This window comes from Octodon degus, unplaced genomic scaffold (assembly GCF_000260255.1).
Source record: "Octodon degus isolate 3935 unplaced genomic scaffold, OctDeg1.0 scaffold00033, whole genome shotgun sequence".
Lineage (NCBI taxonomy): Eukaryota > Metazoa > Chordata > Mammalia > Rodentia > Octodontidae > Octodon > Octodon degus.
The window spans coordinates 8,535,445-8,549,544 of NW_004524609.1; the positions used below are offsets into that span (position 1 = coordinate 8,535,445).

At 36.3% G+C, this 14,100-nt stretch overlaps 1 protein-coding gene across 1 annotated transcript in view; it reads right to left on the reverse strand.

Annotated features, from left to right (window-relative positions):
- Window positions 1–9,008, reverse strand: part of Abca5 (ATP binding cassette subfamily A member 5) — a 68,028-nt gene extending 59,020 nt beyond the window's left edge. Inside the window, exons 1-5 of the mRNA XM_004630054.2 lie at window positions 8,896–9,008; window positions 7,488–7,692; window positions 4,286–4,447; window positions 3,393–3,481; window positions 715–944 (exon numbers count right to left, since the gene is read on the reverse strand). Coding sequence (XP_004630111.1) covers window positions 715–944; window positions 3,393–3,481; window positions 4,286–4,447; window positions 7,488–7,692; window positions 8,896–8,997 — 788 coding nt within the window. The 5' untranslated portion in view covers window positions 8,998–9,008. The remainder of the gene's footprint in view (window positions 1–714; window positions 945–3,392; window positions 3,482–4,285; window positions 4,448–7,487; window positions 7,693–8,895) is intronic.
- Between the last annotated feature and the right edge of the window lie 5,092 nt (window positions 9,009–14,100).

Genomic DNA, 14,100 nt, shown 5'->3' on the forward strand with positions numbered 1-14,100 from the left:
TATATAATAACCTTATTATATAAATTAGTTATAATTTTTAAATTATAATTAATTCTTACATTGACCCAAGTGGAATAAAATTTGGTAAGATACATTATGTAACAGCAACTTACACACACAGTGTTAACCTTCCCCTCAAATGAACTTAAGACAAGTTTTCTTATTATATACTAGAAAGAGTAAGGAAAATGTGTTTAGATTGATCATAATATGTATGCCTCTATAATTATTCACTGCATAAAAATGGTGATCCACTAAAACACACTAATGAAAACTTTTTTCCACTTGTTCCTCTATAAGTAATTTGTATATTCTTCACTGTAATTCATACAAATAACTAGTTTTCTGGGGAGGAAAAAAATCCACATACTACTTTTACATAGGCTTTACTCATTTTAACCAAATTTTCTGTATTATGCATATGCTACGATGTTGGAAGAGGAGTAAAACTGGTAGTTTCTACCTTCCCACTATCTCCTCTCTTCTGCATAATATACAGCAAAATTCACAAAACATATCTCATGGACTCAAACAAGCGTGAAGTAAAATTTAAATATATTGTCAAGGTAAGTTTTCCACATTCTTCAATTATGCTAAATCATGCCAACTGCTGAAGCATACTGACTTGTCTCAAATTCTACCTTTAAAATTACCATTCTGAAACACTTAACCCACCTGTTAATTATTCTAAATAAGGAACTTTTAATAACGTACCAAAAGGCAGTATCATGAAGTCCCATTATCTTCAAAAATTCCTTCAACTTTTTTTCTTTCTCCGCTACAATATGAATTGCCAAGAAGTACCCAAAAGGTGAAAAGGCTATGACCATGTATATTAAAGTCACTCCTCGAGGAAAAGCATCTATTTCTATGACAGCACTCTCCCCCATAACGACAGCTTTAGTTGACTCCAGCTCCTTCCAAAGAGAAGCATTTGTCTTCAACTACAATTAGAAAATATAAATACATTAAATAATGTTAGCTCTGACTATCCTCTAATAAAATGTAACAACTGTACTCCAGATTTATTCAATAATCTTATATAAATAAAACCCTCAAAAGCTATACACTTAATAAAGTGAATGACCATAACAACACTGGTATGATGTACAGTACTGCTTTTAATTCACTTGGAAGTATGTACACAGTCTAATGTTTGAGGTTGCTGAGTGTATAAATTTTAATTAAATAAACAATCTTTAAAATAGAGCATTTAGGAAATTACTGGTACCATTGTACCTACAACTATTTTAAAACTTTCTCTTAAGCAACATGCCTAGTGTTTCAAAATCTGCACATGAAAACCAGGTGAGGTGGAGAATGGCAGGAATCACAGCACCCAGGAGGCTGAGGCAGAAGGATTACCACAAATTCCCGGCCAGCCTGAGCTACCCAGTGAGTTCAAGGCCAGTCTGAACTATATACCAAGACTCTGTCTCCAATAAACATAATAAATTAAAATCAAAGTAAATCAAACCAAATATGCAAGTGAACTGAGTGTAGTGGTGCACACCTTTAATCTCAGCACTTAGGAGGTAAGGCAGCACTTTAGAGGCTAAAGAAAGAACATGGTGAGCTTGGGGCCAGCCAGTCCCACAAAAGCAAAATAAATAAACTGCATCTGCAGCATACATGACAGAATAATAAAACTATAACATATGATAGTTATTGACTAAGTTATTTGTATTCTAGGGGAAATGCCTAAAAGTATAGTCTTTCGTAAGTATTATTTATGGTCAGTAATAATGGTAGACTGGATATATATACCATGCTTGAACCCTACACTTAAAAATCATAAAATAAAAGTAGACTATTAACTACTAAACTGAGATAGTTAACCCAACTGTTAAACTGAAATTTGTCCTGCCTCTTCATGCAGTGCGGCCTGGGCTGTGGATGGCTAGTCTTTGGCCAAAACTCAAGTGCTACAATCATAACTGTAATATGCCCTATATTTTGCATCTTTACATCTTTATTACCACTGGATCGGCACAGTTCATTTCCCTAATCCATCTATACCCTGTTGCAAGAGATTAGAAGAATTGCACATATACCACTCAGTTGGTTCTTACAACACTGTGAAGTATTATTGCAGGCAATTTACTGCATAACATGCTAACAACCGAGACAGGTCTCCTGTTCAGATCACAGTCGCAGTTCTATCACTATTTATACACTTTGAACATACAAAGTCCACCAAGAAACATATATACACTTCAGCAGTTCACTGTACTAAAAAATGTCTGCGAGCTCATGGCCACCACTTTAAGCACCTCCTGCAATGTAGAAGTCAAAGGTAATTTGTATTGTTTCATGATGTCTCAAGAAATTTAGTATTAAAATATTTATACAATTTTTTCTTCTCCTGATGTTTACATTTTTTGACAGACTCAATATTTAAATAAAGATAGTTGACATGCATTTTTGAAATCAGTATTTCATTAATCTCAACTGTTAATTAACAATTAATTTCAACTGCAAAAGCAAACAAAAAAAAAAATACAGATCCATAGGGAACATGGGAAAATTATATGATTACCCCTAGTAGTTCAAGTTCTACTACTATCTCAACTTATTGCTTTCTAACCCATGCACAAAATTTTAAAATGTTAAAAAATAAATGAAATTTCATAGCTAGATTTATGCAACATGTGAAACAATAAATCAGGCCTATGCATGCTTTTAGAATTTAATTTAAACAGTTACACACAATGTATAGCACAAAGAATATTAAAGTACATACTTTGTGGAGTTAAAAAGCCATAATATGAACTGCTGCTTTGCCACTAATAAACTGAGTTTTGAAAAGTTACTTAATATCCCTATATTTCAGTTTCATATTTAAAAAATGAGATAATAATGCCAGCAATCTCACTAGTTGTTACCCAAAGGGTTAATATAAGAACATAAATTTAAAAATGTTCATTAAACAAATAGATGCCAAATAAAATATAACATCTATTGTGAAAAAGATAATAAACACAGTTACTTTCTTTAAACTAAGTTATTTGTATTCTAGGGAAAATGCCTAAAAGTATAGTCTTTTGTAAATATTATTTATGGTAAGTATGGTAGATGGATATATACTATGCTTGAATCCTACACTTAAAATCATTAAATAAAAGTGGACTATAAGAAGTATTAAATAACAACAGGCATGATAGCACGTGGGCGTAATTCCAACTGCTCAGAGTCTAAAGCAGAAAGTTAGCAAGTTCAAGCACAGCCTGAGCAATTCAATGAGATTCTGTCTTAAAATAAAAATATAAAAGGGGCTGAGAATATAATTCAGTGCAAAGGCTCCGAGTTCAATCCCCAGTAGTGTTGGGAAAAAAAAGAACCAAGTAATTATATTAAAATATGACCTAGTTTTCCTTCCTTAGCATATTTACCTGTATAATGGCAGCATCTATGGATGCCTGTAAAACGCTGAACCCTGAGGACCAGTAATGAGCAGCCTCACACGATTTTGAACAGTCAGCTATGAGGAGGAAAATGTGAGACATGAAGATTTGTACATACAGAAGTGCTTTCTCTAAAGATAACATGGAGGGTTACCGGGTAAGAGTCAGTTTCTAGAGAGCCAAAGAAAATATGATATTGCCCTTCAAAAACAATATCTATAAGGTTAATAATTCTTTATTTAAAATACTGGAATATAGCAGTTATATTTAGCATTTGAATAGAATTGTGAAAAGAAAAATTAATTATAAATAGCTATTTAAAACAATCACTTTATTTCAAAGTAAATCACTGTGCTGGTTTTGGTGCAAAGGACCTCCGGATGCAAGAACAAGGGGTGCGGGGATGGGGAACTTGGCAGAAGAATTCTGCATAAAAGCTTCTCGGAATCCTGTCACCAACTCAATATTTAGCACAGCACAGTGACTTTCACATTGGCTCAGTAATATTTATGCTTGGTAATATCTCTTCATAGGTTTAAGTAAGTGAAGGCTGATGTCCATGTTTCAAATGTAAAAGTGGCAGACCTGGAGACCTGAAAGATTTGTACTACAGCGTAAGTGAAAACAATTACATGAAGAGAAAAACCACACATTGAGGAAGATATGTAATATAAGACAAAAATCTGCTTTATTACTGCAATTGATACATAAATATTAAAATGGATGTCATATAAATAACTGCATCACACACACACACATACACACACACACACACTTATATGTACAGATACATTTAGACCCTACTTCAAATTTTGCATAGGAATCTGGAGAAGCCAAGATATGCATTTAACTGACTTCAACAATTACTTAGGACTATTTACCTCTTGAATCCAAATAAACAGAAGATACTGGAATCTTATCAGGAAAAAAACGCAGCTCATAGGACATGAGGTCTTTGAAAACCACGCCTACAAAGTTGCTGGACTTCGAATGACTGGATGCTAGCATTTCTTTTTCACTTGCATATTCTTCAGTAATGATGACTATAAACATAATAATATAGTTAGATCACAAAACATTTTAGTATAGAATTATTTTATGATTACATCTGATCAATATAATGTTTTATATGCACTTTTGTTTCACTGTAAGCAGTTTTGTTTTACTCCGTAACACCTTAGAAAATACTTCTAAAAAACCACAACTCAGATGTGAGGGCAATCTGGCTGGGACATCTGTCACCCCACTGATGGCCAGGGTTGATTCCGCTGATCTGGCTGGCTAGGTGGCCTCACAGCTCCACGTGTGACCCTGCTGACGTTGTGTGCTCAGCCGAAGAGGACAACCTCACAGACCTAGGGGGACCGTTTCCTTGGTCAAGGGCATGGGAGCAGCTGCACTCCCCTGCTAGAAGCTCCAAATAAGCTCTCCAGAAAACACAACTGAATAGTGAATGAAATAACTTAACTTTACAGATCCTAAGCTGTCCTGTGATTACTAAATTAGGTACAGTTTGTTATGACAAAGCATAGTATAAAATAATATGCAAAATCGTATCATCAAGAGATTGCTGTTCTCAGAGCCTCAATGTATTATACTAAGTTTAATACTGAATAATTTTACTATCAGCTCCATTCTTTAAAATCCACTACTAGCAGGCTCACTTTCAGGTACTCTTAAATCTAAGATCTTAAGCAGTAATGAGGTTCTCAAAATGCAGTTCAGTCATGTAGTTCATTCATCTATTGAAAAATAAAATTATAAATTCTGAGGTAAATGGATTTTTAAATATTTGCTTTTCAATTTTATTTATTTTATTTTTGTACTTTAGGGAAGGTTCTACAGGGTGTTCAGGGTCTCACTACTAGATCGGACTACTAGATCCACCTGTTTATAGCCTCCAAAGAGCTGGGATTACAGGGGCGTGCCACCAAGCCCAGTCTCTGCCATCTCAGCGCACCCTAGAGGCAGCACCGCCACAGCAGACCCAGGGATCGAACCTCTGGCTCCTGCTCTAGCTTGCAGGTACTTTAATCCACTGAGCTATTTGGCCAGCCCTAAATATTTGCTTTTATGAAGAAAATTCCTCAATCTTTCTCAGAAAATGCATTTTAGTAACTATGATACAACTCTTATTTGAATAAAATTTGCCAGTTAAACCCAATATTAGGTGCTTGCAGGATAGCTCAATTGTTCAAGTTCCTGCTGTCGTAAACCCAGACAGTCGCAGGGGACCACAGTTTGATCTTCAGCTCCACATGCCCACCAGAACTGCCCTTAAGGCAGCCTGAGCCAGCAGAAAAAAAAAAAAAAAAAAAAGAATCCTTCTAAACTCAATATTATTACCTTCCTAGAAGGTAAGTGGCAAAAAATACAGTCATTACCCTTTCATATTAGGTAAGACCATTTTTTAAATACTTTCCTGCAGTTTTACTTATTAACAAACTAAAAACACTCCACAGTATGTGCAGAAATAAAAAGAATACAGATTGGTACCTAATGTCCTAATTTACTAGCTGTGCAAGAACCAGTAAGCGATTCTCCTCTCCAATGTTCTCAGCCACAGTACCTAGCTGATTACAATGAGCAACAAACATGGACATGCTTTGCAAATTTCAAACTATTATTTCAATGTTTATTAATATGATCTTCCACAACTTCCTACAGACATGGAACTCCAGGACCAACTTGAATAAAGGTGTTAGTTCAACAACCTATCGGTCATTTTACCAAGCATGTATGTACATCATGTACGTTACATATGTATGCAGTTATTAAAAAGATAAAATACTATTACAAAGTACAAATTTAGAGATACGAATTTGCTAAATCAATATACACTGATTTGGGCTGGGGAGCTAGCTCGACAATCTAAGCACCTGCCTGGCAAGCACAAGGACCCAGATTCGATCCCTGATATTGCATGCCATGCTGGCCATGGAAACCAGGCATGGTGGCACATGCCTGTAATCCCAGCGCCGGGGAAGCTGAGATAGGAGCATCACTACGAGTCCAGCTGTGTAGTGAGACCCTGTACCAAATAAATACATAAATAAATGTTTAAAAAATAAATAAAAAGACACTGACTTGCATTTCTTGGTTTGTATTTTTTCTACTCAATTAATGATGCATTTTCAACATTTAACCAGTATTTTGAGCTTGCATGCAAAACTTTCATGGCTACCCATGTTGTGTTTAATATGACAGAGCAACAAACACATCAATATAAGTCTGATAAAAATGTTAAATAGTACTAAACTAAGAAGAAGCTAATGTAATTAACATCATTCAGTAATGGACTATATACTGATATATGCTAGAAGCTAATTACAACTGTCTTGTATGATATAAAACAAAATGCTAATCTGTTATTTTACAATTCACCGCCTCCATTGCTTGGTCTTACAGGTCTACCATTTTCTCTGATTCTTCCTTTAGGTTTTCTCACAGCTGCTTAAAATTCACAGGAACTTCAATGCCTTCACTACTTTCTAGTCCACTTCTTTGTGTGAAATATACATGGAAAAAACCTATATATTTAGTAATAGTCATGATCTCCAAAGTTAAGTACTTCAGTTCATACCATATGCCTCCACAAATAGGTATAGAAATCTGAAAAGGTTACTGCTTTACAATCTTTATCATACATTTCTAGCTTCAGTATAAGTCAGAGTCAAAATGAAATACTCCTTCAAATGTTTTATATGATACAAATAAGTTATTTCCTAAATTGTCCAAGAATCAATGAAAATATACACATACTGTCAGGAATATAAATTAGTATTTCACAAAGGAACATAAGGCAATAGAATTTTCAAGGGCTTTTTTTTCCCCAGTACCGGGGATTGAACTCAGGACCCTGTACTTGCCAGGCAAGCACTTATTCTACTGAGCTATCTCCCCAGCCCTTGGCAATAGAATTAAATGATTGTATTTTTTAGAATTATATACTGGTTGGAAAACACCTATTGGGTGTTATAGATGTTATCTGCTCAGTAAAATAAGGCACTAAGTATTGAAGGGGCTATACATTTCAGATTGTATAGCTATTCTTTTGTAAGAACAGCTTAAAGAACAACATACCATCAGACAGGTAATCAGTGGATACTCTCTGCATGATGTCGCTGGTAATATTAGTCACTGGAGTATATCCAAGTACTAAGTCAGAGAGAACAGACTTGTCCATTGGAGTAAGTTCTCTATCATGCATTTCTTCATATTTCTTATTTGGATGCATCATGCTAATTAATATTAGCCAAAATAAAAAAAATAGTGGAAAAAGAATTTCCTACAATAAAAAATAATAACAATTACAAAGTATGACAATGTCAACAAAAAACATGATTTATATAAAAATAATATAACTAAGAAAATACATGAAAAAATAGTTACTCTTTTTTATGTATAAAAACTAAAAGCAATTCTCTCCAAAAGAGTTACTGGGTTAAGTATCTCTCTAAACCCAATAGGCATATTAGATGATTTTTCCTCTATATTATTTTATGGAAATATTTTCAAACTCAAGTCACATAATAAAGTCACATGAAAGGTAATCTTTAAACATGTTAGATTACTGGCAAAATCAAATAAATTTACTTAAAGTAACTTACCAAACAGCCCTATAGAAAGTCTTATGTCATTCTGAATCATAACTTATGACTCTAATAATGCCTAAATTTATGTTACTAAAACTATAAAATTCTATGGTCAGCTCTTAGAACAAATGAACTGTTATTTCCTCCGTTAGTCACTTGTACTCTGGTTTCAGGAGATAAACAACGTATATCCACCCTTAGCTAAAGTTCTTTCCTTTTCAAAAAGAAAGTAATGCACACTGGGGAAAAATCTATGACATACAATAGCTTTAATCACTGTTCGGTAAAGCACTCGAGAGTCCATGAAATAGAAGTTCTACGTAAAAAGTTTATGAATGCTAAGAATTTCATTCCTAAATTTCAAAATTAAGTAGTTATTTACAAAATTAACTAAATTTAATAATCATTATTAAAAGTATTGGGGGCCGGGGAGATAGCTCAATAGAATAAGTGCTTGCCTGGCAAGCACAAGGTCCTGAGTTCAATCTCCAGAAATGCAAAAAAATAAAATAGAAGTATTGGACCATCAACACAGCTCGGCAGACAAAGCGCCTGCTTAGGGAAGTGCAGGGACCAGGGTCAATCCCCAGCACTACATTCTGTGCCAGTCCTGCCCCGGCATGCTGAGCAGGCCACCAAGCATGGTGTGGTGGCACAGGCCTGTAATCCCAGCACTGAGGGGGTGCTGGAAACAGGAGGATCACAAGGAGTCCAAGCTGTGTAGTGAGACCCTGTACCAAATACATAAAAAAGAAGTAAAAAAGAGAAAAGAAAGAAAGAAAGCAGAGAAAATACTATTACAAAAAATTGCATCCAACAAGATCATGTTTTACAAACAGAACATCTGAAAGCTAAATAAATTGCAACAAGACATAAAAAGGGTATTTTAAACTTACCTGAACGCTACTTTTTTTAGTCCTGCATTTAACCAGGTAATTCTTCAGTAGCAATGTTCTAGTCTGTCTCCAAATCCCCACCTCCCTAATGGCAGTGGCCATGTCTCCTTGACCACCCTATTAAAGAGGAAAAAAACATATGAAACAAACTAACCTTAACCCGCAACATAAAAGGACACTTTCAGGGCCAAAACATGTCAGTCCCGGTTAGATGGGATTACATACACATCAAGATGTCTCTCCTACCTAGACAAAAGAAACACACCAGCAATCTGAGGCCTTGAAAAGTAAGTAACCGGCTGGGTGTGGCCAGTACCTGGGGAGACAGAGGCAGGAGGTTCATGAGGCTGAACCCAGACCAGGGAATTCAATGACTTAGCAGGAACCTGTCTTGAAAGAATGACGGGGTGTGGAGTTCAGTGTGCGAGTCCTGGATTCAGTTCACTCCCCAGCATTGAACGAATGAATGAATGAATGAATCTTAAAAAGGAAACAGCTGAGACTAAGGGGATGGCAAACACCAGAACTCCAGAACTTGAAATACATAGCACAAAGCCAGCAGGGAGCTCACCACTTGTGCTTACTACTTTTTCTCCTTTGGTATTCCCTAAACTGAATGCATGACAAGTGGGGATACAGTCCCAGAGACAGTCCCAGAAGACAACCTCTGGTTTTGGCAGGAGGAATGGGAAAATGTTAGTCTCTACATCCTATTCGGAAAGGGCGGCTTGGGAAGAGTCAAAGAAGGTCCTGTTAAGCCTTCTTCCAGAGCAATCAGTGTGGCTTTGTTTCCTATAAACTTAACAAGGGCCACAGACACACTGATATGACGCCACCAAAACAAGGACTATCAGTTCCAAACTACCTGTCTCCAGCTAGAGAGAGAAAAGCAAGCAACTTTTTAGAGGCAGTTTTCCATCAAGAGACAGAAAGATTTGGAGGTTCTAGGGATTTAACCCAGAACCTTCACAACTGAGTGGCATTCCCAGCCCATTCACTATTCTGAGACAGTCTTGCTGAATTGATAAACTGCCCCAATTCAGATCAAACTGGTAATTTTCCTGACTGCTAAGATTATAGGCCTCTATGACCAGGCAAGGCTTGTAAACAAAGACAAAAACAACAATAAAAATTTTTAATTGGTAATGTAATCACTAAAAACTTTTACTTTCTTTTTACCTTTTTTTTATTTCTCATTAATACATATTATTTGTGCAATTAAAAAAACTGAAAACAAATAGACATATTGGACATATTACAGAGAAAAATGAAAAACAAAGATCAGAAGCAGTCAGAGTAGACTGAATATCATCTCTAGGCCAAAGAAAGAAAAGGAAAACCACACTCATTCAAACAGGACTTGGTACAAAACAAACACAAAAACACTAACCCACAGCAGCACGTATATGCTCAAGTTGTCTACCAACACATTGATTACTTGGTAGATACACTAAATTATTAATTCAAGTGAATGCTGAGTTCTTAAATATTCTTACTTTCTGGGAAACTCTTTTTCTAAACTCGAACATGAGTTTAGAAAGGTCTTGTCTGAAGTTTGTGAAGGTACACATCTCTCATTCTACCCGCTAGCCAGAGACTTTTAAAACAAAACAAAGCTCCCCTCTCCAAAAACCACTCCAACACACACACAAAAGGTCACCACTATGACCATCATCACGCTCCTGACCTACAATGGATAAATTTTCTCCTAGACATATGGAAACAGAATTACATAAACAACACTTAATGTATATCCATTCTGTTACTAAGCTTTCTCTAAATGAGACATACTATGCTCAAAGCTTGGTTTCTTCTGCTTGGGGTATATGACATGCCCTACTAGCTTCTCAATGTACTTCCAGTTCACTTAGCTGCTTGGAATCAGATTCTCACAAACAAAAACAGGCTAAGCAAGAGGAACCAAAATCAGCCAACCCAGGAACTGGTAAGAATAATGCCAGAAGTGGCACAGCATGATGGTTAAGAATGTAACCTCTGCAGTCACACCAACAAAACATGAATTCTGCCTCTGCCATTTAATAGCTGTGAGACCCTTGACATGTTATTTAACTTTTTTGTGTCTAAATTTTGTCACTGGTAAAATCCAGTAATAAGAGTACCCACATGTCTTAGGGTTGTTGAAATGACTAAAGGGATTAATATGTGTAAAACTCAATTGGTATATGATAAATGGCAAGTAGTCATACATTTGGATCACTACTGTATATAAAAGAAGTAATATCTACAAAGAAATAATAGAGAACATTGCATTCATGAAGAGAGAACAAGGCAACTAAGGAAAAAGCAATTAGGGAAATGAAATAACAGAAACAATTTAAAAACTTAAGCAATTTTTAAATCTAATAACACTCCTATTGTTATAGTTATTGCATTATTAAAAGTAGCACTATTTTTTTGGTACCCGGAATCAAACTTTGCCCTTGCCAGGTGGGCGCTGTGCCACTGAGCTATCTCCCCAGCCCAGCAGCACTTTCTGGAAGAGCCTGTCGATACTTTTTTTTTTTTCCTTAAATCTATCACTTATCTAACATTGGCATTATCTCCATCAGAATGTTACTGTAATAATTCACAACATAGCTCTGAAGAGGCATCAAATATCTGCAAAACTATCTCATTTTATTATGCAGCAGATAATGTAACTTAGAAAATTTAAGCTTATTTTTACATATACAGACCTAATTGAAAAATAACATGTTTGTGTTAGAAATAAAGAAATTGAGTCATTCTGATGTTCAAAACCATCTAGTCTGAGACAAATCAGTCATCATCTTAGCATACTTGACGATCGAAAATAACTGACAATGAGTCTACTACCTCCACAAGTGCACTTAAATCAGTCCGAGCCACACAGCCAGGGCTGATTGCCACTCCTTAGCTCTGCTTGTACACACAGTACATACAATGTAATTACAGTTATCAAAACACCACCACGGGCTTTTTATTTATTTATTTTGGTACATTATAGTCTGGAACCTGTATTGAGATCTTTAACAAAGACTATTCTTTACATCTGTTCCTCAACCACCAACTGCAATATCATAATCAATATTATTTTGTTGCAAATTCCTTCCTCAAAGCTTCCTGGGGGTCCTTACAGATCTGCAAACTAAGAGGAGCAGTTGGAAGCTAAGCCTAGCCTGAAGCCTATTTTGCACAATCCATGAATTAATGTTTCCAGATTCTTTCATGGTTGGAGAAAAAAAAAATAATACCTGTGACAGGCATGAGTTATGTGAAATTAAAATATCAGCATATATAAATAAGCATTCCTGGAATCCAGTCATATTTATTCATTTAAGTACTGATTACGATTTCTTTTGTGCTATGAAGAGTTAAATTATATAGACAGGTACCATATGGTTGGTAAAACTTAAAATATTACTGTCTCACCGAAGGGCTTAGGCACCACACATTAGAGGGTAAAAAGTGTGTGTAACACTGTCAGTGGCTTGAGAGAAAAAGCTGAATATAATATTCTAATTGAGGTTGAAGGAAGAGTTTGTAAAAGACTGAAGCAGAATTTCTACGGCCGGGAGAAATCGTGAAAAAGCTAGACTCTCTAGAGAGGCTGACTTACGTAAAGAAAGGAGCAATATCTGCAGTATGGCAGAAGCTTAAGGCAAAGGTGCGTGACCTAGAAGACTCCAGAAAGACAGGCACCGGAAGGAATCATGAAGGACTTCGGGAAATTAACGCCGCTACCCCTAAGCCCAGGAAGGCTTTCCTCTCTTTCCTCTGCTGCACGTTTACACCTCCAGGTGTTTAAATTCTGGCGATTAGATTTCACTGTCTATTCCTTGGTCCACCCAAACCTTTCCGGTCACAGCATCACTGTAACCTTCATTCCCAGTTCACTGAGAGGTGGAAGCACTCAAGAGAAATTTCAGAAATCTCCCACTCTTCTTTTTACCTATACACATCCATGACCAAAAGAAGGTACACTTCAGCAATGCGTTACTTCTGTCTCAGTCAAGACTATTTTCATTAGAACTGCGAGCCACAAAAGCTCCAAATGCAATCCGGTATTAGCTGTCTTTTTAATTAAGTCTTTTTTTTTTTTTTTTGAGAGGCTAAAAACCTCCTTGGCACAGGACTTGAAAGAAATTCGTACCCAACTACATTCCTAGCATTTCATTTGTAAAATGAGCCTTTTAATAAGAGACAAATTATAAATGATTTCTTCCCTAACGTGTTGAAAAGTACTGAAGACGGTGCATTAGTAACACGAGGTACTGTCCGATATACTATAACCTAAATCTTATCACTTTTTTGCTGAAAATAATGCAGTGGCACGCATAACAAGTTATCCAACAACTTCTTTCCATGCATAATAGATTCCTAAAAGATTGTGCTTAAAGTATTTAATCCTATTAATTCACACAGTAGTAAAAATTATGCTACACTAACACATAAAAATTTCGTATATAATCTCTCATATTCAAGAATAGAAATTTATATAGACGTTGTATTTATTTTGGCGCAAAGGTATCTGGACTATAGAGATACACAATAAACACGTTAATATATTGATAAATTTGATTTATTCTAAATGTAAGATTTCCCAATACTAAACCCCGTGTGAAGTTATACACGTTCAACAGCCCATACACTTTCAAGGACGAATGCCTCTTTAGTCTGATTTTAAGCCAAATACCCCCCAAAAGTTCTAACTGCCCTATTAGTGTTCTCTCCTATGAACTGTCCTTAAAACATATCTGTATCTAGATAAATACAGACAAACCGATCGATCTAGACAGATACTTCATCACTGTTCTCTCGACAAACATAAAACAGTGGATAAAGGACCATAACTCACGAGTCAAGCATACCTACGCTAAATTTCAGGTCTGTTTTCTTACTGGCTGAGGCCTGAATAAATCAACCTTTCTGAAACCCATTTCGCACAGCCGCCCAGTAGGAAAAACCCCTCCAACCTCAGAGTCGCTGCTAGGATTAAATGAGATAATACCGGGCTGGGGTAGGTGCTAGAGCCCAACAAACACTCCTTTTCTACCCTTAAAACGGTCTCAACAGAAAACACAGCCGCGCCCCCCTCCACACACACATGCAATTATTTTGAAACCTAAACCCGGGCCTGGGGGGGGGTCCCCCAAACGCACTCCCGCGCGCGCCTCGCTTCCCGGGACCCGCGCCGGGCTGCGCGCTTCGGGAACCCGACTGGGG